This window comes from Ictalurus punctatus, chromosome 23, assembly GCF_001660625.3.
Source record: "Ictalurus punctatus breed USDA103 chromosome 23, Coco_2.0, whole genome shotgun sequence".
In the NCBI taxonomy this organism is placed as follows: Eukaryota; Metazoa; Chordata; class Actinopteri; order Siluriformes; family Ictaluridae; genus Ictalurus; species Ictalurus punctatus.
Window position 1 is genome coordinate 6,187,802 of NC_030438.2, and position 24,699 is coordinate 6,212,500.

Below are 24,699 nucleotides of genomic sequence, written 5' to 3' on the forward strand. Positions count from 1 at the left end.
TATTATTTGGATTTTTAGGAAATTTAACCACAACTTCCTGTTGTATATGTCAAAACAGGAAGTGATGTGTATAAATCTATTAATGGGCTCTCCGCTATATGTTTTGAAAATAAGCACTGAACACACATGTGACAACAACATCAGTCGCTACACAGCCACAAGAAACAAAAGTAAAAGGTACCCGCTAGTATGACCGTGAGGTTCTACTTTCTCTACATCACATACACTCATACACACACACACTTCTCATCATATGTAATGGACACGCCCAATAATCGAGTCTATTTGGGTCACGTGATACACTGAAAATTAGTACAGACCTTGTCTATGAAGGCAGCCTTCGGAGCCAAGGTTGGGTTCAAGTTGGATTTGTCCAGGTAAAAGGCCCTGTGGAAGAAAAAAACAAAAAACGTAAGCATGTTATACATTTCCAACGTAGGGTTTGGTATTTCTGTTTCTAATTTGGGAGGGGGGGGCGGCGGCGAAAACTAGTTCCACATGAAGACATAAGTAAATAAATAAATAAATCACGCTGCCTCCATTCAAGCACATTCACTCAACCACAATCTGCCAGGCAGCAAGGGGGCCAGTAATTATGATCACATTTCTGCTTGACACAACATTAATTTTATCGTTATTCCACCAAAGAATTCAATCTGCACTTATTTTCGCAGGAGCTGCTAAGAGCTATATGAAGCAGGAGCAAACATTATGAAGGCTTTAATGACGCATGACAACAAAAACTCCACAACTCACTCTGTAGCAATTATGCCTACGCACGGCTTATAAATCAAACATGACGCTAATTCTGTTTGCCTAAACATGGCAGGAATGTTTCCATGAATCAGGATTTTAATTGCTGCAGTGCCGTTCGAGCTAGCCACAAATATCCACAGGCTGGCTAATCACAACACCGAGGCTAGTTTAGGTCTGACTGATTTAGCTCGCTTCTGGAAAGTTCCGGAATACAGGCTAAAAATTTGGACAGCACATTTAGACACACATAATTTTACAGTGTGTGTGTGAGAGAGGGAGAGAAAGAGACAAACATAATATACTAAAGTAGCCATTTTGATGTTCCCTCTCTGCTAGCATGAACAGGAAGTAGAGATATATCTAGCTAATTCGCTAAACTCTAAAACCATAGACATATAAAGATGCGGCATTGGCGATAGGTCAACGCGTGGGCCATATTGACCTGGGCAAGACCACCCTATAAACAAAAACAAGTAAACAGTGGAGTTGTGGTTTTTACAGGTTTACAGGTCTCAAACGATTTCACTGGTTTATGATCTACGTGGAGTAAAAAAAAAATTGTTCTGTCTCCAGTTACTTCATAAGGACTTGTGAAAAGTCACGCTTGTCAAGCATAGATCTGAGTTATTTTTCTTAGTTAATAAATGCTGAGACGTTCCTAATGTAATGTAATGTAATGTACATGAAATTTGCATAAAGATTTTTTTCAGTGGGGAAATAGATTTTTCTGTCTTCAACCCCATCTTTTTAGCTTTTCTTGTGTTCCAGGTCAGAATCCTGTTAACAAAGCTTGTTAAAAATCGAAGTAAATTCATCTTGAAGTATTAATGATTGACCATCATTGGACCAAAATGGAACAAAATCTGCAAATACTGGTGATGTGTTGTTCATGAACGATTCGTTCATTTTCGTTCATTTTGAATGAATCTTTAATACGACTCGTGAACAACGAGTTGTCTCAGAGAGTGATTCGTTCATTTTGTTTTTCCAGTTTCATTTTTATTGAACATTTCTGCTGAACTAAACATTTCTGCTCTGCTGAACATTTCTGCTGGACATTTCTGCTGGACATTTCTGCTGGACATTTCTGCTGAACTAAATATTTCTGCTGAACTACACATTTCTGCTGAACATTTCTGCTGAACTAAACATTTCTGCTGAACTACACATTTCTGCTGAACATTCGTCCATTCGTTCATTTTGAACAAATCTTTAATATGACTCGGGAACAATGAGTTGTCTCAGAGAGTGATTCGTTCATTTTCGTTCATTTTGAACGAATCTTTAATATGACTCGGGAACAACGAGTTGTATCAGAGAGTGATTCGTTTATTTTCGTTCGTTTTGAACGAATCTTTAATACGACTCGGGAACAACGAGTTGTCTCAGAGAGTGATTCGTTCATTTTTCACCGCGCATGCGCTGCAACATCCCCATAGGTTCTGTACAGGAAACAGAAACGACTAGTTCACGTCTCGAGTCTTTGGGTTTGAGCCGTTCGTTCTTCCGGTGATCGCCCATTTTTTTGTCAAGAAGTACTGAACATATCTTATACCATAGCAATTTTTCAACGATTACAATGGTACTTTTTATCCATTTATAGTTACATTTAACATTGCGTAAAGTCCAGGAGACAAGAGAGACGGCTATAAACCATCGTTGCCTCGCCTGCCTCTCTTTTTTCCTCATGAAATTAATTTTCACTTCCACAAATGATTGTTTGGTGACTGCTGGAATGGTTAATATATTATATTCTAAATATAATATATTCTAAAAACCAGCAGTGTGTGGTTGCGTTTCCTTATCGTTTGGCAGCAACAAAGTTTGCTGACTTCAAAAGTCTGATAGGTTTCCTCGTTTAAGTTTTAAACCTGCCAACTCCTGAATCAGCCAAAGTCTTGTGTTGAAATGTCAACACTTAACACATCACATCCTGTAGTCACACAGCTATTAGCGCAGTTTGTCAACTCGAATAGCACTTTTTGTTCTCCTTGTGAGTTTCAGTGTTGTACACTGTGAGTCCCACAGCAGATGGTCCAAATATAACATGTTTGTGCTCCGTGTTCACCAGCGGCACTCGCACCTCTGCAGAAAAACAACTGCATACTTCTAATGACTTGTGCTGCCTCAATCAGAGTGTGTGTGTGTGTGTGTGTGTGTGTGTGTGTGTGTGTGTGTGTGTGTGTGTGTGTGTGTGTGTGTGTGTGTGTGTGTGTGTGTGTGTGTCCTGACTCTGTGAAAATAGCTAAAGGGGAAAATTTCTGAATTTCCCACAGATTATTTACGTACACACACAGACATTTTCACACACCCACACTCTCTTCCAAAAAAAAAATGTAGGTACTCTATTGAGGGATAGAGAGAGAGAGAGAGAGAGAGAGAGAGAGAGAGAGAGAGAGAATTGGAAGTGAATAGATAAAAAATTATTTATAAACAATTGTTATTTCAATAGCAATCATTAAAAAATAACCACAACAACAGAAAACAACTACAATAATAATAATAATAATAATAATAATAATAATAATAATAATAATAATAAAAGAAGAAAAAGAACATGAAAAGAAGAAGAACAGCAAAAACAACAAGGACAAGAACAACAAGAATAATGGAAGAAGAAGAAGAACATGAACAGGAGAAGATACAAAGGACAAGAAGGTAAACAAGAAGAAGGGCAAAAAGAAGACACAGGAGAAGAAGAACATGAAAAGAAGAAGAGAGAAAAGAAGAAAAACAAGAAGGACAAAAAGAAGACAAAGAACAACAAGAATGAAACAAGAAGAAAAAAAGAAGAGGAAAAACAACAACAACAAGACGATGAAGGTGAGAAAGGACATTAAAAAGAAAAAGATGATGATTAATGAAAAGAACCACAACGAGATGGAAGAAAAGAGAAGAAGATGATGAAGATAACAAAAAGTGAAATGAAAATAAAAAAGATGACAATGTATAAGAATTATTATAAGAAGAAGAAACAGATGATGAAGATGATGATGATGACAAAGGAGAACAAGAACAACAAGAACATTAAGAAAAAGAAGAAGAAAACTAGTTTAAACAGCACCTTTTCCCTCAACCACCCAGAGTTCTATTATCCCACATAACAAACTGACTCTGAGAGGAGCCGCATGTCCACTGCACACTCTCACACGACGAGCGCGTGAAAGAGCGGCCGTGTAACGAGTCAGTCCTGAGAGAGGCAGCGGTGAGGCGGCCTGCGTGCTGTATGACACATGGCCTGATTGTTGCTGTGTGGAGTTTAGGAAGCCCCTGTGGAGTACTGGGTGAGGAGCAGCACTCAAGCGTACTGTAGGCTTTCCCTTCATCAATTTTAATACAAGCCTTTAATGGAAGGCCTGGATGTTCGCCAACCTCGGCCTACTTCCACTAAGAACGAGCGACGGATCAGAGCCAGAGCTGCGTCGGCCTCGCTGAACCTCATTCTTCAGCTCTCAGAGTGCAGAGCGTGAGTGAACAGGTGAGGAGGAAAAACTATCAGCGTATTTGATAGTATAAATGATGTGAAATGTCAAATAAACTCAATAAAATATCAAAATAAATGTATGTAAAAATATATAAAATAAACAGATTTATAAAATATCACTAATAAAGTCTTGCCATTAAATTCTACATACAAAAGATGTTACCATACTTGTATTATTGTTATTATTATTATTAGGGGGCCAAGCACCAAAGGTGTGTAGGCACTCTATTGTTATTCTACTTTTTCTTCTTCTTATTATTCTTCTTCTTTTTCTGGCTAGGGAGTGTACGGCAGTCCATAGAACCGCCTGGTAAAAAGTTGTGAAATTTGACACACTGATTGGGGAGGGTCTATGGAACGTCCTGACCAAATTTGGGCCTAATCTGGAAGTGCGAGCGGCTGTGGCTCAGGTGGTAGAGCGGGTTGTCCACTAATCTTAGGGTCGTCAGCCCACATGTCTCCACATGCTGAAGTGTCCTTGTTCAAGACGCTGAACCCTGAATTCTCCCGATGGCAAGCTAGCGCCTTGCATGGCAGCTCTGCTACCATTGGTGTGTGAATGGGTGAATGCAAATCCAGTGTAAATCCAGTGTAAAGCACTTTGTAGAACTGCTAAGGTTAAAAAAGCAGTATATATATGAGCAGACCATTTATGTTTATGATCATAATTTTTGAACCGTGTGTCAAAAATTTCAACGCTAAGCATCCCTGGATTTCCTGGATCGAGACGACTATAGCGCACCCTATGATGTCAATTTCTGCCTAATTAAATTTTCCGCCATTTTGGATTTGTCAAAAACAGTTTTTTCTCTAATACTCCTGTGATTTGGTCCAATCATCACCAAATTCGGGAAACACATCATCTTCAAGTGCCCAATGCTCCCTGGAATAGGCTCCAGGTTCCCCGTGACCCTGAAAAGGATAAGCGGGATGGATGGATGGATGTCTGTATGCTGATTGCTGGAAAGCAAATGCTTATATATACACAGTTTTAACTCAATGAACGTTTGTTTACTGAGCAGCCATGTTGATTTGAGTCCATCCCGAATTTCCGAGTAAAAACGAATGACGGGGCGTTTTCTATTGTTTGCTCCGGTCGGAGGTTGGAAATTCCAAGTAATGAGTTTTAGTCGAACTCTGCATTAATTCTGCACAGGAAGCTTCATATTTAGCCACAAAGGATGAACCGCCTGTCACTGGGAAATGAATACAAATCACCGACAGAAGCAAAAACGCAATCTATTCAAAGCAAACAGGCTTCATTTCAACCTACTTATTGCATTTTTGGAGTCTTTTTCATAAAGCAGCTATCTTTCCTGAGATATTGCATGCTGGGTAACATCCCAGCTTCGGGCAGCTTCATTTGATTTCTCATTTGGCCGTTCCCAGGACGAAAAAAACCCTAAAAAACGTCGGATCATGCTCGTCCTCTATGTGTGCGTGTCCTTAAGTGGACTAATAAATCTATGAATAGCCTGCAGTATGTACCGCTGGCACGACCAACCTGTGATCTCAAAGCACCTCTGGACGACCCTCTAAACACAGCCAAACATGACTTCATACTGGAACACACTATGACACGGTCGCACACAAATGCATCGTTATATTTCCAAATTGTGGTTGAATGATGGATTCTGTTTAGGCCAAGTTAAGCCGAATCACTCATCCAGGTCACCATGAGTTCTCTAATAAGTCTGGATTTGAGGCAAGTGAGCGAGTGAAGTCACTCCACACGCCGATAAATAAGCTGTAAATACTGCCTCGTTTCTATGCTTATTTAAAGCAACAGTGCAACTTTTTTTGTTGTTGTTAGAATGTTAGAAATCATCATGAAGTCACAGCAGTTTCGAATGCCAGCGCATATACCGCCTACATTGTACCTGAAGGTAGTACAGCCTAAGAATCATCCCCAAATTTCTGATTCAGTTTAACATTGAATCAGAGGCATCATAATAGAGAAACCTTTCCCCTTCAGCAAGGCCTTGTGTTATAGCTACCTAGGTAGCATTAGCTCAGCTCAGTGATATGTCAGACAAGGTTTCAACAATCAGGTTAGGGCAATACAATGAAGCACAACACATCTGCTGGTATTGAGCTAACTAGCTAACTGTAGCGCACTAGTTTTAGCTAGCTAGTTAGCTTTAGTTCGCTAGTTCACCTCGATTATTATAGCTCCTGTTTATTACCATACTGAATAGTGTCATTGCTATTTAGACATCCTATTTAGTACAAAGACTGCGGTTTGGAACACAGCCCTGATTTCTCATTGAATGTCTATTACTAATTCCTTCTTTCAGCAGTCAGATTAATCATGCGGCTAGAAAGGGCGCGGTACAACCCACATTACTACTACTAAGTTTGTCAACAAGTAGCTTAGCATTTTTCAACCAGAGATACCAGAGAAGATGATCAAAAAAAAAGTTGGTAGGTTTAATTAAGAAGATGATTATTTTCCAATACCGGCATGTCCCAATGTGTGCTATTCCTCTTACACCACAGATATTTTCAGATGACTTTATATCCATTTATAGTTACATTTAATGCTTAGGAACATCCGCAAAACTAGTCAGTTCTTTATGTTTTAGCATAAACGTTGCTATAAACAGTCGTTCAATCCATCACCAGCCTGTATTTTTTTTTTTCTCTTCTTCTTCTCAATTTTAAAAATGCAGCAACTTAAATGTATAGCTTGATGCTGGAGACTCCTTCGATATACACGTCACATAAATTCACTGTATCAACAATGACGCATTTCTCTCTGTTAATTATTAATATACTGTTACTGTAGAAACAATAACATATTAGGAACCCTACTGTCAGAACTGCTGTTATTGAACATGTACGCTGTGGTATAAATGACATTTCAAACTCAACCCACTTATTAAGCCTTATAGTCACTCCTGGACGTGCGCCAACCTGGAATTCGAGTCCACAGCCGCCTGTGTTTGGCTCATTAACCAAACACAATGTGTGCAACACACTACCATTAATCTGCCACCACTCGCAACCCAATACAATCGACTTCCAATAAGGGAATTACACCAACAACAACCACCTTGCACTTAATCAGATAAGAGTGCGTTTGCGTACACATGACAGCACTGTACATGGCTAGAAAATGGTATACGTTATATGATACCAAGTCTCATATATTTAACAGTTACCATCAGTGATGTTTGGGCATGATGGGAGTTTTAAGGGTTTGGCCTTAAGGGTTTCTTATTTTGATAAATGATAAATAATCATTCAGAATCATTGTAATATTATATACCAGCATGCCAACATGAAAATCCTAGAAATCCTAAAAAAAAAGCGTGACCCCTACTTAATTATATGCAGCTCCTCCCCCCTTTTTTTAACCAACCAGAGAATATAGCCCTGCCCACTAGTTTTCTATTGGCTCACAAGAATGAGGTCTGATAAAATTCTCCTAACAGACAGCATAGTTTTCAGGTGTCTCCGGGTATCACCGTAAAGGGTCAAAAATCATAAACGCTACAGCTCATCCGTAAATGTTGGCACCTCATAAATGTATGAATGAATGATTGAATGAACGAAGGTTTGACTCAAAGCAAGCAGACGGTAGGAGATAATAATCAACTGAAGGATCTCAAACACCCTCTCCCTCTGCCTCGGAGTTCTTAATGCAACAAAATTTACACTAAATCAAATATTTCCTGCCATTATTTCAAAGATGTGTTCTTATTGCAGAGATAGAGATCTGCCTGAGGTGAGTCTAATGTGGAGGATATCACATTTCTGAGCTTCTGCTTGGGCTGAGCTATTAATGTCAAAAGCAATATCATATCGACACAACGTACTGTATATTTATGAGGCTTGGAAGCTGACAGACCTGTGTGAATTTCTTGCATTTTTTCTGCAATTTGCATTACAGACATGTCACATTAAATAAGATCTAATAAAGGGATATGGTTTTGAGATATGAATAAATAAATAAATAAATAACGCGTGTCCACCAGATCTTCCTCGTGCTCAGTGTGTCTGTCTTACGAACACACATTGCACCCACTGACAGTGCTAGTGTGTGTCAGGGTGCGGGGGATGCTGTCTATCTGTCAGTGGCGAACCGTGTCAGGTCAAAAGTTTAACTCTGTCGGGATAACAGGAGGAAGAGAGCTGACAGTTATAACAGGGTGGTGGAAATACGCCAAATGAAAAAAAAAGCAGTCTAGGAGTATGAAGGATATAACAAGTTAAACGTACGGTCCTCTTCGAAACTGTTGGAAGAGCAAGGCCAATTCATTTGTTCTATATTGTGCTATACACCAAAGACATTTGGGTTTGAGATCAAAAGATGGATATCAGCTACACAACAATCCATCATGTTTCACTGCTTACTGCATCTTGTGGTATGGCCTTTTATATTTCTGTTCTCAAAGTCTTCTTTGAATGCTAGATAACATCTCGCCTGCCCTGTGGAGGTTGTTGGTGATGTCACTGACTGTTTTTGGGTTTTTCTTCACAGATCTCACAATGTTTATGTCATCAACTGCTGTTGTCTTCTTCGCTTGTTAGTACACCGTTGGTTTCTTTCTTTTTCAGGACATTCCAACTTGTTGTATTGGCTATGCCCAGTGTTTGTGCAATGCCTCTGATCGATTTCCCCTCTTTTCTCAGCTTTAAAACGCCTTGCTTTTCTCCCATAGACAGCTCTCTGATCTTCATGTTGGCTTATCCTTTTTAACAACAAATGCAGTCTTCAAAGATGAAACTGAAGGCTAAAACCAAGAGTAGATGTTCAGAGATATTTTCTGTTTAAACAATCAATCTAACAGGACAAGCCTATAAATTGGGTGGTCTGATACAAAATGTGCTATGTTCTATGCCGTTTAACGTGTCTACATATAAATATCTGGAAATAAAAACTGCAGAACAGCAACAAAACAAATAAAATGAATTGGTCGTGCTGTTCCAACAGTTTCAGAGGGGACTGTATGCTAATAAAGCCTCAGAGGTTTGCTTTTCTATTGGAAACTGGCATATAGATGTACACACCTGGACATGCCAACAGCCAATCAGATTACAACCATTAAGATCCAAAAATACCAGATGCTCCATGAGCACCTGAGACTGTGACTATCTTAATTCTAACCCTGATATTCTCTCTATATCTTTCTTTCATTCTCGCTTTCCCATTTCTCCTACCATGCTCTGTCCCTCTCTCTCATTCTTTCCTCTGTCCCTCAGTGTGTGAAAGGTCTCTATTCCCATCTGCTGCACAGTCATTTTTTTCTGACAAACATCAGCCATTTGGAGTCAGCTGAATCGCTTTGCGGTCACCGTGTTTTTTTCTATTGCACTCTCGTGTTTATTATACAAGGATACGTTATGATCAGGAGTGGACAATGTACTGAAAAACTGTACTTTAATAAAAGTTCAATCTTACTTAAATTAAAAGTATGGGGGAAAACATCTATTTAAGTGAAAGTCCAAATTATCTACACTGGGACTACACAAAGTCCAAATTATCTACCCCCCACACTCAAGTATTTAAGATTCCCGATCCCATGACTAGCAAGTTAGCTAGGCAATCTTTCATATGGAAAATATTCTAGTTAGCTAATATTGAATAAACTTTTCAATGAATGTTAAGGTATATTATCAGCAAAAAAGAGCAAAACTTAAATAACTATTTAATTTAACAATACAAAATTTAACTAATTTACCAAATTTATAGTTAACTTGCTGCTTAGCTAAAGTTTCATGTTTAATAACCCCTCACTATTAGAAAAATTAAAACGTAACTATCTAAGTTAACAAGCTACAATACACAACTTAACTAGCTTGCTAATTTAACAAACTAATGTACAAAACCTACATTAACTAGCTAAATTATATAACAACTAATTAATTCACTAAATTTATAGTTAACTTGCTTGCTTAGCTAATGTTTAATGCTTATCAAAACCCTTATTATCAACAAAAACAAAACTTAACTATCTAATGAAACAAGCTAATATACTTAACTAGCTTTCTAATTTAACAAACTAATGTACAAAACCTAACTAGCTAAATTACAAAACTTAATTAGTAAATTTACCAAACTTATAGTTAACTTGCTAGTTAATGTTTAATAAACCCTTAACATAAAAAACAAACAAACCAAAAAACAGCCATCTAATTAAAGAAGCGAGTATGCAAAACTTAACTAGCTTGCTAATTAAACAAACTAATGTAGAAATCCTAACTAGCTAGCTAATTTAACTAGCTTAATTACAAAACTTAACTAGGCAATTTACCAAAAATATATGTAACTTGCTGCTTAACTAATGTTTAATGTTTAATAACTTCTCATTATCAACAGAATTAAAACTGAACTATCGAAGTTAACAAGCGCCAATACACAACTTAACTAGCTTGCTAATTTAACAAACTAATTTTATAGTTAACTTGTTGTTCAGCTAATGTTCAATGTTTAATAAACCATTTAAGGAATATTAAGGCACATTATTGACAAAATCAAAACTTAACTATCTATCTAATTAAACAAGCTAATATACAAAACCATAACTAGCTAGCCTAACCCTAACCAGCTAGCTAATTCAACTAGCTAAATTGCAAAATTTAAATAAATAGAAAAATGAGTAAAAAGTATGTTTAAAATATCATTTCACTCATTTCGTCATCACTCACAGAGCATATACGCTGCCTCTGACAGCTGGAGTTATTACAGGAGAACAAAGTGACTTTCCAAATACCACGACGCAGCAGAAAAAAAGGAAATGGCTCAGCAACATCTGCCGAGGAGCTAAACATGTAAATAAATAAATAAGGTTTGAATAGGACAAGCCCATATTTCTTTACTACAGAAAGCTCTCCAGCCTTTTTATCATATTCACATAAATATTTTCAAAGCTACTGAGCTGTTATCCTGGGCCAGATACACATGTGACAGGCTGATGTCCCCACACACACACCATATGTTCACATAACAGGTACAATTAGTTCCCGAATACCATCAGAAAACTGAACTGAGCTCAGCATTTTGTAACTGATTTTTGTGGAGTTTGCTGTCCAGCTGTTCTGCATCCCACGAGATTGTTGAGCAAATCAAAGAGGAAAGGAGAACTCATAAATCCTGCATATAAGCAGCCAGTGCTGGAGCAAAACATCAGCTTTATTAATCTCTAGGTTAAGGATTGGGGGGTGACAAAACTTTTAAAAAAATAAATAAATAAATAAGTCTAGCAGTCTGAGGATGTGATGTCCATCTTGTACAACTAATACAACAATCAGATATAAGATGTTTAAAGCAGCCACACCTGTGGCCACACCTCCTGCAGTGGGACACAGGCCACACCGTCTGTACTGGGACACAGAGGCCACACCTCCTGCAGTGGGATACAGGCCACACCGTCTGTACTGGGACACAGAGGCCACACCTCCTGCAGTGGGATACAGGCCACACCGTCTGTACTGGGACACAGAGGCCACACCTCCTGCAGTAGGACACAGGCCACACTGCCTGCACTGGGACTAATACAGAGGCCACATCCCTCACAGAAACTGACAGATACACAGGCCTCACCTTCTGCACTGGCATTAACACAGAGGCCACATCTCCTTTCCTGAAACTAACACATACAGAGGCCACACCTTCTCATCTTCATTGAGGCTAACACACAGGTCATGTCAGTGGGACTGACAGATAGGCCACACCTCCTTTACTGAGGCTGACCCAGAGGTCATACTTCCTTCAGTGAGACTGATACGCACTGAGGCCACACCTCATCCACTGGAACTGACACAGAGGCCACACCTCTTTCACTGATACTAACACAGCAGTCACACCTCCTTCACTGGGACTGGCAGCACAAAGGCCACACCCCTTTTTAAAACAATCAATGCAGACATATAATAATTACCGAGGCTGTTTATTTGTTTTTTTTAAACAGATTCAGCTTACGAAAAAGCACAGGAAATGGACGCATACTACAAGTTTAATAATTTACACGAATACGTTATCTCTCCTTGCGTACATTACATCATCGTTCCAATGTATTGTGTTTGTCTGGTTAAGAAATGGAGCGTCCAACATCGTTTGGATTCTGAATTTTCCCAGATCGTGTTCAAAAAGAGTCTGTATATCTTTCAGCAGCATCGAAAACCATGACTCAGCCACAACTCATGACAAGATGTCATTATGAGAGAAGCGACAGGCTGTGAATCTGCCGAGAAAATGATCAAAATGATTTCTGCTTCTAATATAAACGGCATTGATATGCAGAGCTGCTTGCGCCGGCTCCGGGAAAGAACACAAAGATGTGTGTATACATATGCCAACTCCACAAAATAAGGCATTTTCCTCAACTCAACATGGAGGGACTATGCTGCTTATATGCAAACCTTTGTGAGTGAGAGAAGATGGAGCCTTACCTGAGTCTCTTGTAGTACTGTTTGACCTTCTCAAGAGAGGTGGCATTGATCTGAGCCTGATGCTCCTCCACTGAGACACTGTCCCTGTAGTAATAACCCTCCATGCTCTCCAGGGCTACAGAACAAAAAAAAAAACAACAACCCAGAGGTGCAATCATTGCCTGAACTGAAAATCTGCCAAATTATCTCATAGAAAAAGGAAAGACATAAATATGACGTTTCACTCTCTATTATTCCGTCTTAAATCGATCATAACGTTAATAGTATACAATATATATACCCATGTCTATATTAGGGAATATGTTAATGTAAGGAATAAAACACTTAATAGGAAAATAATCAGTGAAGTTATTGGTATAATGAACCACGATGACAAATGGAGGTACTCATACCGCATGCGTCTTATTCTTCTTATTTACCGACGTCTGCGATTTTGACGTTTTACGAACGAATGACACGTCATCCTTTTTATCCATTTATAGTTACGTTTCATTCTGATGAGACAAGTTAGCTCCTTTTATGGCTTTAACACAGCTATAAAACTGGTGGGTCAGTGGTTAAAGGCTCTGGGTTACTGATCAGAAGGTCAGTTCAAGCCCCAGCGCTGCCAAACTACCACTGTTCGGGCCCTTGAGCAAGGCCCTTAATCCTCAATTGCTCAGATGTATAAATAAATAATAAATTTAAGTCACTCTGGATAAGTGCGTCTGTCAAATGGTGTAAATGTGAAACGGTCGTTTCAACAACCTCTTTTATTCTACGAGAGAACACTTTTTCACGTACCCTGAGTGAATAGGACGGGTTGGATCCTGAACCCGTCACCGTGTCTTAGTCTCTGAGGCAGCTGCTCGAAGTAAAAACCCTCTAGATAGAAATACACCTTCATGGCCTGCCTCGTGCCTTCCACCTGGTAGGAGATGGGCACGTCTGCACACAGACACGTACATCATACAGCAGAGTAAGCACTGATCACATCATAATGAGGTTATGTTAGACAAATCGGCTGGACGTTTCCCGATTTAAACCCGTACGCCGGTACGGCACTCACTCGCGACAAGCGGTTCTCCGTCAAAGCGTCGGAAATGGAACATGACCTTCTCCAGGTCCAGCAGTGCAACCTGCGTGTCCTCCAGCATGGCCTGCTCATCCGTCTGAAAGAACAAGAACAGACAGCACCTCATAACACTGTTGTAGGGTTCGCATATGAGAGTGTGTGAGGCTTCATATTATCTGAAGGGATCGTGTCTCTTCTACTGCTTCAGATTCTGACAAGAACATCCAAACACAAGCAACTACAATGACATACACTGCAACATCTCCTCTATTCACTCTCTCTCTCTCTCTCTCTCTCTCTCTCTTTCACTGTGTCTGTCTCATTCTCTTCACCATCTGCTACATCAAAACACATCTCAAACAAACAGCCACCAAGCCTCTTGACTGCTTTGGATCCAGTGCGTCCTATGTTTATGGAGCGAACCGAGAGAACCGCGTTCGAGACTCAGACGTAACGTAATTGCAGCTGCTGGCTTTAAGCTGTTTGCAGGCTGTCCATTGGAAAAGTCGAAAAGGAGTACTAGTAGAGTGCATGCGTCGATAATACGATTAAAAATCCGTCTTCATTCGTGGTCACTACGAACCAATCACTGCAGACATTTCTGCTTCACAGAGTGACCTTACATCAAATTACCAAGGTCTTCTCTGAGCTTCTAAAGGATTCAGAAAGGAGCATTAAACAGGCTTTAGGAAAAGATTTCCTCCCGGCGACACAGTTCAACTCAACCTCCTCTTCCTGTACATGGTACAGCAGATAAGAGTGAAAAGACTCTACTGTAGAGAATTCTCATTTTTCAAACCAGTTCTGGTAGCAAGGTCTCCAGCTTCACACATCTCCATGGAATCACAGCGATAGATTCGAGAATCTGGCGGACGAGAACACAAAACCCTCGGCGTTATGACGGCTCCGTTCCGTATGACGGCTCCAAGGCGTGATTACGGAATAAAAAGTGCACTTTCAGAGCCACACCTAGAGCTTTCCGTTCATTTGCTGTTAGGTTTGATTTGTTTCACACTGCACGTAAATAAACAGAACAAGAGTAAAAAAAAAGTGGTCGGAGGGTCTTGAAAACATGCTCGATGACTAAAAAAAAGTTGAAGAAACCTTCATCGAGTATGCTTAGAACTCTCAAAACTCACCCTTTTTGTATGCATGCATGTTGCAGATAACACGTGTGATTTTGTTACTGTCTCAATTTCAGACCTCCAGACCTCTAGGGGGCGATGTTTTAAGTCCTGAATAACTGGAGATCGAGACGGTTGCCACGGTGCTGACGGTATGACGTTATAAAATACAGCTGTAACAGCCATCACTTCCTGTTGAACCCGGTTGTGATGCTGAACCCCGGAGGTCATCCGGTGATCACAGAACCACAGAACTTTGGTCAATTATGCTGTATTCAATTCAATTTGATTTGTATAGCGCTTTTAACAATGGACGTTGTCTCAAAGCAGCTTTACAGAAACATATAAACACAGGATACAGGTTTTAAGTGTGTGGATTTATCCCTATTGAGCGAGCCGGTGGTGAGGGTGGCGAGGGAAAAACTCCCTAAGATGATATGAGGAAGAAACCTTGAGAAGAACCAGACTCAAGAGGAAACCCGTCCTCATCTGGGTAACGACGGATAGTGTGACAGTAAAGGACAGTTCATTATGGTTTTAACATGAAGTTTGTTTGTTGAACTAGTCCACTGTTCACTAAAAGAGACCTGAGTGCAAAACTGCATGTGGTAATTGAGGTCCCAAGGCCATCGCAGCAACCGTAGTCCCAGCAACCACAGCGAAAATGTCCATGTAGAATTAAGGTCCAAAACCATTTCATGGTACTTCAAGCGGTACCATCCTCAGCAATCTCCAGGCTGTAGTCTCCAGTTGATGAGAGCTCCATTCAGACAAAGGGCATCAGGTATATATTTCCAGTTTGTGCTCCACGTGAATGCGCGAGCAGCTGCTTTTCCGTTGTTGACCGTAATGACATTGGGACACGTGTGTTTTGTTTATGTTTCTGTCATGTCTCCTCCCTGTTCTGTCATTGGCTGGGATTTCACGTGTGTCTGTATTGCTCTCAGCTGCTAGCGGTTTAGACGCCGATCATGTCCGCATATATACCGCGCGCCTCCCAGCACACGACGCGGAAGATTAATACCATAGAGTTAGATTAGTTCGTATCGTAGTCATAGTCACGGTCCATGTTTAGAGGTAGTTCGCGCTGGATTATCCGCTTCCAGTCCCTCGTCATAGTTCGTTTCTCGTTTTGTTTATCGACCCTGTTTTCCGTGACCACGATCTAGATCCCAGCCTTGCCCCGTGTATGCCTGTTTGCCAATCGCCTGACCTCTTGCATGTTTGTGGATTACGTTTTGGATCACGTTTTGGATTTGTCTGCCTGTCTCTCTTTCTAATAAACAACTGTTCATGCTGCACTTGCAATCCGTCCTATCTCTGCTCCGTCACGATTCGTGACACTTTGGCTCTGATTCGTAACTCACGTCTACAATAATTCTATTCATAGCTTGCAGCTGCTACAAGATGTTGCAAAAAATGATTAAAAAAAAAAAAAAAAAAAGTTTCTCATTCATTTTAATGTCACAGGCGGAACATACAGTGGGGGGAAAAGTATCGAACGCGTCAAAGTTTTTTTCAGTAAATATATTTCCACTGAGGTTATTCACATGAAATTTCCACCAGACATCAGTATTAACTCAAGAAATCTGGAAATATAAAGATTTCACAACATTAAAGCCCTTAAATGAAGTTATGTGTAATAAAGAGAAATGACACGGGGAAAAAGTTTATGATAAATGTTTTGATCTCGGGAGAGCTCTTTGCTTTTACCCAACATGAGATGTTTCTTGTGTGACACCATGGTAACAAAAAACCTCTTTATAGACCATCAATTTACTAACCCAGCTGATATTAATTTGCACCGATAGGGGGTATAATTACTTACGGATTTCAGCTGGTTCCTTGCCTTACCTTGCCTTGGAGACCTGCTTTTTCTTAGCGTGGTCAATACTTTTTTCCCGTGTCATTCCACTTTATTACACAAAACTTTATTTATGGACTTTAATGTTGAGAATTCTTTATACAGTTGGATTTCTTGAGTTAATACTGATGTCCGGTGAAAATATCATGTGAATAACCTCACTGGAAATAGATTTACTGAAGTAAATGTTGACACATCCAATATTGTACCTACTTACAAACTGTAAGTATGAGGTCTATGAAATATATAAATGAGCATCATAGAAAGAAATATATTGTTCAATAGTAATAATAATAATAATTGAATCTAAAAATACATCGTTTAAACAGAATATCTGTCCCTGCATTTCATGTCACGGATATCATTTTAAAAGCTTTGGTATTAATTCCCTTGTAAATCGGATTTGTTCTTGTGCATATTCGAGATTTAAAATGGAGACACATCTGTTAATTGTCCTGTAAAAGAATTTTTTAGAGAAAACCAAAAAAAGGATTTAATAAACTCTCTTACTGATACTAGCGTTATTAATGGCGCCGTCTTGAATAGAAATAGCAAATACATCTTTGATAGAAGTTTTGTCACTGGCGGTACTGTCACTGGTGTAACAGCCTGTGCTTATGACACCCCTGACAACCAGTGAATGAATTCCAGTGACTTAAAGTAACGGCACCCCGTTAAAGATCAAGCATGCAGCTTATTCGTTCGAAACGAATTCCGTTTCACAGTCACGAGTGGAAAACGGAATTGGAAACTTGAACGTTTTCCCGCTCTGAAAGTCAATCCCTCTAAATCCCTCTAAAGTCAAAACACGTCATGTTTGTTTCGTCTGAAAGCAGAGTAAAATCTACTAAAGAAGGTGAGAAAACTCCATGATATGAAGATTCATCAATCTGACTATGACTATCTCAAATCCAAAGCTCGGTAATATCAGCATTCTGGTCTGTTCTCAAATTCAGCTCAGATGTGTGCAAGTATCAAGGGAAGTGACCGAGCTTGATCTGATCCGTCTAAATCCGATCCTGACTCTGAAATGTCATCCAAAACAAACCACAGCTGCAGTGCTAAATACGGACGTCCCCCGTGAGCCGTGTTCCGGGACATACGCGATCTCACTCACGCAAGCACACCCACACATGCTCACCAGGTTGGGTGAGAGCAGGGACTGGAAGTGCAGCAGCAGGCCGGTGTGAGAGATCTGCTCCAGCCAGCGGCGACTCTCCTGAGCTTCGCTCTCACCACCCAGCATCCGATTCAACACGGCCAGCAAATGTTCGGCGAAACTACACACGGCTCCCACCAGACTCTGACTGAACACCATGTCTCTCCTCAGCTGGATCTCAGAGTCTGACAGACAGAGACAGAGACACGACATACGAAGATTTAGATTTGGTTTTATACACACGTCTCCTTTTTTATTTGATATCTTATAGTGAAATAAAAAATAAAAAAAACAACAACAACAACAAAGCGGTCGCTTAAATAAAATACGCCTAAACTAGAGGTAAGGCAGAAATGAAGGGGGGAAAAAAATCAATACATTTAAAAGGAGAGGAGCGACGTGGGCATGGATGGATGGATGGATGGATGAGAAAACGAGACAAGGATAAAGAGAGAGATAGACAGGGAAGGGAGAAACCGCAGGACGGATCGAGGGAGAAAAAGAGAGACATGCAAAGGGAACGTGATCGAGAAAGAGAGGACGAGATAAAACGAAGCGTTCGGTATAAGGTTGATAATGTTATTTATTTATTCATGAATTAATTATTGTACGTATGTTAGGAAGACAGAAAAGGAGAACGAGACAGACTGACAGTGAATTCAAGGGATCGAGAAAGAATCCAGAGCGACTGAACGACATGGGGAAACAGAGAGAAATATAGAGATAGAGGTGAATAAAAAGAGAAAACGGGCGGCGAAACGTGCGAGAGAGAGAGAAAGGACAGCATCCGGACAGGGAAAAAGAGATGACGAGAAAGAGAGGTAGAGGCGGAAGCTGATGAAGTTGTGACGAAATCCTGCAGGTCGTCGACACTGAAAACATGTAAATGTCAAAATCTCAAGCCTGCAAATGATGTCGTCGCTCGGCGGTCAAAAACAAGCGATTAAAAAAACGAACGAAAAAGAGAAGCAGTCAGAGAAAGTACGAAGCCAATCAGCTCACGTCCAAATGAGTCTGTCACGCTTTCTTTCTTTCTATCTATCAGTCTTTCGACTTCGAACTATCTTCAAGCTCACGGAACCATTCCAAATTTTCAGACCGGCTGTCAAGCCAACCTCAAAGTTCGTCCCGACGAACTTCTCCGATCTAGTTGAGTAGTGACGTCTTTATTTATGGAAGGAGTCTCCAGTTTCAGCGCTTTGTAACGGTCAGAAGTAAAGCCGTTCCTGACATAACGAGCTGCAGGGTTTTCTTTGAAAAAAAGACGCTCGTGAGGGATCGTATCACGGTTCTTACGATACGACACCATATTTTTACGCTAAACGATACATATCGCGATACATGGGTTCGCTAACAAACAGGACGACAAAACAGTAGTGTTTGGTTTTTCCGATGATTCTTTAAAAAAAAAATTTCATGTGCATTTTTGATTTTTGAAAATTCTATAAAAAAATGATTCATCAAAATAAATTAAATATTTAAGGGAAGGAAAAAGAATTTTACAAATCTGTAAAAAGGCTACATTGAAAAAAATTTAAATGTCAGTTATAATGTAATTATTAAAAAAATACTTAAAGACTCTAATATCACGATATCCGCAATATCACCGCAAATTACGTACTGTAATTATAATTTATCACGATATCTATATCATGTCATGTCACATCGCCCAGCCTTGCGATCCACAACATTTCATGTAACTCTAAACAGATAAAAATGTACACCGTAATGCTGTTTAACACGTACCTGTATACTGGAGTAGCACCAACAGCAATCTTGTTTTGATCTCTGAAACAAAACAAATCAACAACAACAACAAAATGAAATGAAATCAATTGCTTTTTATTTATAATTTATATTTATTTATTTATTTATCGCTTGGTTTGATGCTTAGTAGGAGAGGGTGCATTCAGTTCTCCTTTCCCAGGTCACGTGTAGTCTAGAGCGGTCACGTTTCTTTCATATGATGTTTAATAAAAATAAATAAAAATGCCATTCGAATGCTTTTATATTTATATCCGAGTCTATAATCGAATACTTCATACGCTGTCCGTATAGACTAAGTGTCACAGGTGCGGTCTTTTTGACCTCCGTTACTAGCTTCTTCTCTTTTTTTTAAAAGATATTTTTGGTACATTTTTAAAAACATTTTTTTACCCACATTAATGTCAGTAAGGTCACTGATATTTCCGATCACCTTGATCATATTGTGTTCGTAGCTTTCATTTTAAGACGACGGATACGGGATGGTATTCACCTTCTCGGACTCGGAAATGAGTCGTTTCTATGGAAACACGCACACGTCGCATTAACAGCATTCAGACCAAAAACCCCCCCCCAATATCCCTACTAGAACGTGATTGGGATTGTTCGATTAAACACGTGTAGAGCTACTTTAACTATGCAGTTGCAACTGCTTTAACTGTGGAAGCCATTTTGTTTTGTTTTGTTTGTTTATTATTTGATGTCACGTCACGCAGCCCGATTATGAGTCGTGAATGCTTTTCACGCATCCAAAATGCGTCGTTGTATTCGTTCCAACCGCATTACACTACCACGTTATGATATATGCTTGCCCCCGGGTCTGATCCATGAATAAACTCTTGATGAATAATGAAAATGGAAATCTCCGTACGCTTGTACGACCGGAGGCCGAATGTGACTTTCGAGACAATTTTTTCCGATCTCGTTCGGAAATGTATACATGATGAAAATAATACCGTGAATTTTCCTATATCAAGCTACGTTGAGAAAATATGATCGGATAGATTCATTTCAAAAAGAATGTCTGACCTTCCACGAACTTGCCGATGGTGTGTGTGAGAGCCTGAACGCTGCTCGGGAGGTTCCACGGGTCTTGTTTAATGTGAAGCCGCAGTTTCTTGGTGCAGTTGACTTTGGGCTCCATGTCCTGATGAAACTCTGTTCAAACACACACACAAATTATTTTTGGCATTCTTTCCTTATGCCAGATGGAAAGGAAAATACCAGTCAGTTAAAATGATTCACAAGAATATAAAGGTGTGGTGCTGTAATCACACACACACACACACACACACACACACACTACCCCCTTTGCGTATTGGTTTCCATGGCAGAAGTGTCATGTACTTTTTGGTTTCTGTTTAGTTCCCCCATCCTCTCATTAGATCACCCCCCCCCCCCCCCCCCCATATCGTCCATTCTGTGTCCCCGGTGTGTCTACGTCTTCTCACGAAGTCTTGCCAGTTGATATTGTGCATTTCTGATCGTGCCGTTTCCGTGTTCTGGTTCTTGTTGCTTTTTGAACTGTGCCCGTGTACTTGACTTATGAAAATGGACACGCATGTGATTTCCCCTGCTATGATTCTTGGATCTGCCCTAATAATACTTCTGATAGTAAAGAAAGACAGAAAGAAAGAAGGAACAATAACTCACAGCCCTGCTTCACTAGCCCGGAGTTCACGTTTTCTAGTGGAAATTGCCCTAATTTCTGCATCTAGTGGTTTCAAAATATCCAAGATCCAACATATACATTGAGCAACTGATGTCTTTACTGAAACATTGTAAGAAATAGCCATGATTAAACCAGCATTAAAACGCAGCCTGTTACTAGAAGGTCACCAGTAGAGACTCTTTTGGATTCCATTACAAAACCACCAAACATGCTGGTCACACACCACCTTTTAACCCAAGAGGAGCCTTTCCACGTCCCACAACATGGGAAATATGTTTATATGTATGTATAAACCACAAAGAACTAATAAGAACCCCATTGTGTTTCTCACATAGCAGTCACCTCCATCATCAGCTCCTGTAAAACGTCAATCTCAGCAGGGAACGCACATAAATATGACCACAGCCTTTAGTTAGAAATGATTTGGGGATCTAAATGGAATTGTCTCGTAGAAACGAAGGTTTTATGGCTGAGACGCTAAACGGTGTGAAACGTCTGGATTTAAGTATACTGTATACTAACTATTATTTCAGTTCTCTAGGCAGAATAGTTCAAATGTCAGCTCTGACATCCACAGACACATTTATGGAAAATCTATTCCTCCGTACCTCATTTAAGACCCTTCGGACACGCAAAAAAAGACGCCACACACACCGGTGACTCTGAGACTCAGGCGTGTAAGCGACTTCAGCATGCAGGGGATTAGGAAATCGAAACAACGGGGATTATTCGCTAATCTGCTACTCTAGGTCGGGGAGGGATTAGGGAAAACTGGGACCACACACACACACACACACACACACACACACACACAAACACACACAAATATATACACCCATACATACACACAAGCACACTCACGCAAACACACACACACACAAACACACACAAATATATACACCCATACATACACACAAGCACACTCACACAAACACACACACACGCAAACACACACACACGCAAACACACACACACGCAAACACACACACACACGCAAACAATTGTGATATTTTCTATGAAAATAAAGTTACTAACAAGTCTGCAGGAATGTTGCGGAAATCTGTCTTGAGCAAAATCTTTTCCGGGAGTGCAGGAAGTGCAAGAAGTGCAGGAAATGGATTTACAGTACAATCTACATCCTCTGAACTTGAGAGGAAGGTGAGACATTTGATACAGTGTACATATCCAAAAATGATATTTAAAAATGGATTTTTTTCAACAACAAAAACATCAACAAGTCCCAAATTGCCAAAGTCTCAATGCTTCAATGCTGAACAATCCCACTGAAAACCCAATGACCTAATGTTCATTTCTCCATAGCAAAGGAACAACTTTTGGACAGCATTTTCACAGAGAGAGAGAAAAAGAGAGAGAGAAAGAAAGAGAAAGAAATGAAAAGCTTTTTTGTTTTACCTTGTAGGCCTCGACCTGGTGTGAAACACTTTGTCTGTTCGAAGGCCCGAGCCACTGTCGCCCCCTTCAGAAGACTCGTCATAGACTCCACCTGCAAAACACATCATCATCATCATCTCATACACTTTACAACTCTTCAGTAAGCACTTTATCCTGGTCAGGGTTTGCCATGGATCCAGATTTATAATTATGTACGAAAACACTGAGCACTGAAATGCTTTGACTTTGGGAGGCTGGAGGAAGCCAGAGAGAACATGTGAAGGACATGTCCTCTGTGAGGACATTAACCAGAGTTCAGGACCGAATCTCCGACCCTCGACCTGTAAGGCACCAGCACTACCTGCTTCACCACCAGGGCTGATTCTCGCTATAACCGGTTGCCCCAGGCCACCAGGGGGACTTGTGATTTTTACAACAAAAAAAACAAAAAAAACTCCACACTTTACTATCATTTAAAAAAGGCAGTCGTAGGACGTCCCCTTGTGGTTTAAAAAAAACAGAAACTGCAATTAACATAACAAAATTAGGTTAAAGATGCGTGACCGGCCGTATCATTAAAGCCACTGAGAGGTGACGTGAAGAACATTGGATTATCTCGTTACAGTGGCACTTGTCAAGAGGTGGGATATACTGTATTAGGCAGCACGTGAATAGTCAGTTCTAGAAGTTGATGTGTCGGAAGCAGGAAAAGTGGGCAAGCGTAAAGATCCGAGCGACTTTGACAAGGGCAGAATTGTGATGGCTGGACGACTGAGTCAGAGCATGTCCGAAACAGCAGATCTTGTGGGGTTGCTCCCGGTGTGCAGGGGTTAGTACCTACCTAAAGTGGTCCAAGAAAGGACAATGAACCGATGAACCAACAGGATCATGTGCGCCCAAGGCTCATTGATGCGCTTGGGGAGCGAAGGCTAGTCCGTCTGGTCTGATCCTACAGAAGAGCTACTGATGCACAAATTGCTGAACAAGTTCATGATAGAAAGATTCAGGAACAGATAGTACATCACAGCTTGCGGTCTATGGGGCTGCGTAGCTGCAGACCGGTCAGAGCGCCTGTACTGACCCCCTATCCACCTCTGAAAGCACCTACGATGGGTACGTGAGCATCAGAACTGGACCATGGAGCAATGAAAGAAAGAGACCAGGTCTGATGAATCACATTTTCTTTTATATCATGTGGACAGCTGAGTGCATGTACCTGGGGAAAAGATGGCACCAGGATGCAATATGGGAAGAAGGCAAGCTGGCGGAGGTAGTGTGATGCTCTGGGGATGTTCTGGAAACCTTTGGTCCTGGCATTCATGTGGATGTTACTTTGACACGTACCTAACCAGTGTCGCAGTGAGCAGAGTCCCCATGACAAAGCACTGAATGTAAGAACGGAATCTCCAACGGAATGTACGGCAAGACGAGGGAGTTACAAAGACTCGTAAACCTAGCATGGGTTTCATTAGGGCCGGTGTAGGATACGTCATCGTTAGAGAAGGGTTATCGAGGACATATATAAGCGCAGGCTTGGATCCCGTGTGTACAGTATGCAGAAGAGGGCGGATAGCGCGGTCCGCTTTAACGCTGCAGTTTGTGATTGATTGATTGTCCTGTCAATCAAAATGTATACATTCTATACATCTCCTATATGACAGACCCAATACATCTTCATACCTGCTTAATAAGAGACATTTTCCGTCCCTCGGCAGCAACAAATTGTCCATTCTGTATGTGTATATATGTGTATATCACAGTAAAAACGGTCCAGCAGTGTGTGTGTGTGTGTGTGTGTGTGTGTGAGGCAAAAGCATACACACCTGGCTGAACAGATGTTCCAGAAAGCCGTGGAGCTTCTTCTGCTTGTCAGGAGATATCCACATGCTGGCCGGCATCTCATCTCCTATATGTGTGTGCGTGTGTGTGTGTGAGACAGAGAGAAAATGAGAGGGGTTCATCCGGCCACAGAGACAGACGATGGAGGCTTTATTACTCTAATGAAGCAGAATGGCTGCGGCGTGAGAGCGGTG

General features: G+C 40.5%; 1 protein-coding gene across 2 annotated transcripts in view; it reads right to left on the bottom strand.

Annotated features, from left to right (window-relative positions):
* prex2 (phosphatidylinositol-3,4,5-trisphosphate-dependent Rac exchange factor 2) overlaps positions 1–24,699 on the bottom strand; it is a 122,215-nt gene that overhangs the window by 11,655 nt on the left and 85,861 nt on the right. For both annotated transcript variants that reach the window (XM_053674859.1, XM_053674858.1), the window contains 9 exons: positions 24,490–24,572; positions 22,688–22,778; positions 20,632–20,760; positions 19,585–19,626; positions 17,821–18,023; positions 13,686–13,788; positions 13,421–13,564; positions 12,638–12,752; positions 321–387 (listed from right to left, as the gene is read on the bottom strand). In XM_053674859.1, the coding sequence (XP_053530834.1) occupies positions 321–387; positions 12,638–12,752; positions 13,421–13,564; positions 13,686–13,788; positions 17,821–18,023; positions 19,585–19,626; positions 20,632–20,760; positions 22,688–22,778; positions 24,490–24,572 (977 nt within the window). The remainder of the gene's footprint in view (positions 1–320; positions 388–12,637; positions 12,753–13,420; positions 13,565–13,685; positions 13,789–17,820; positions 18,024–19,584; positions 19,627–20,631; positions 20,761–22,687; positions 22,779–24,489; positions 24,573–24,699) is intronic.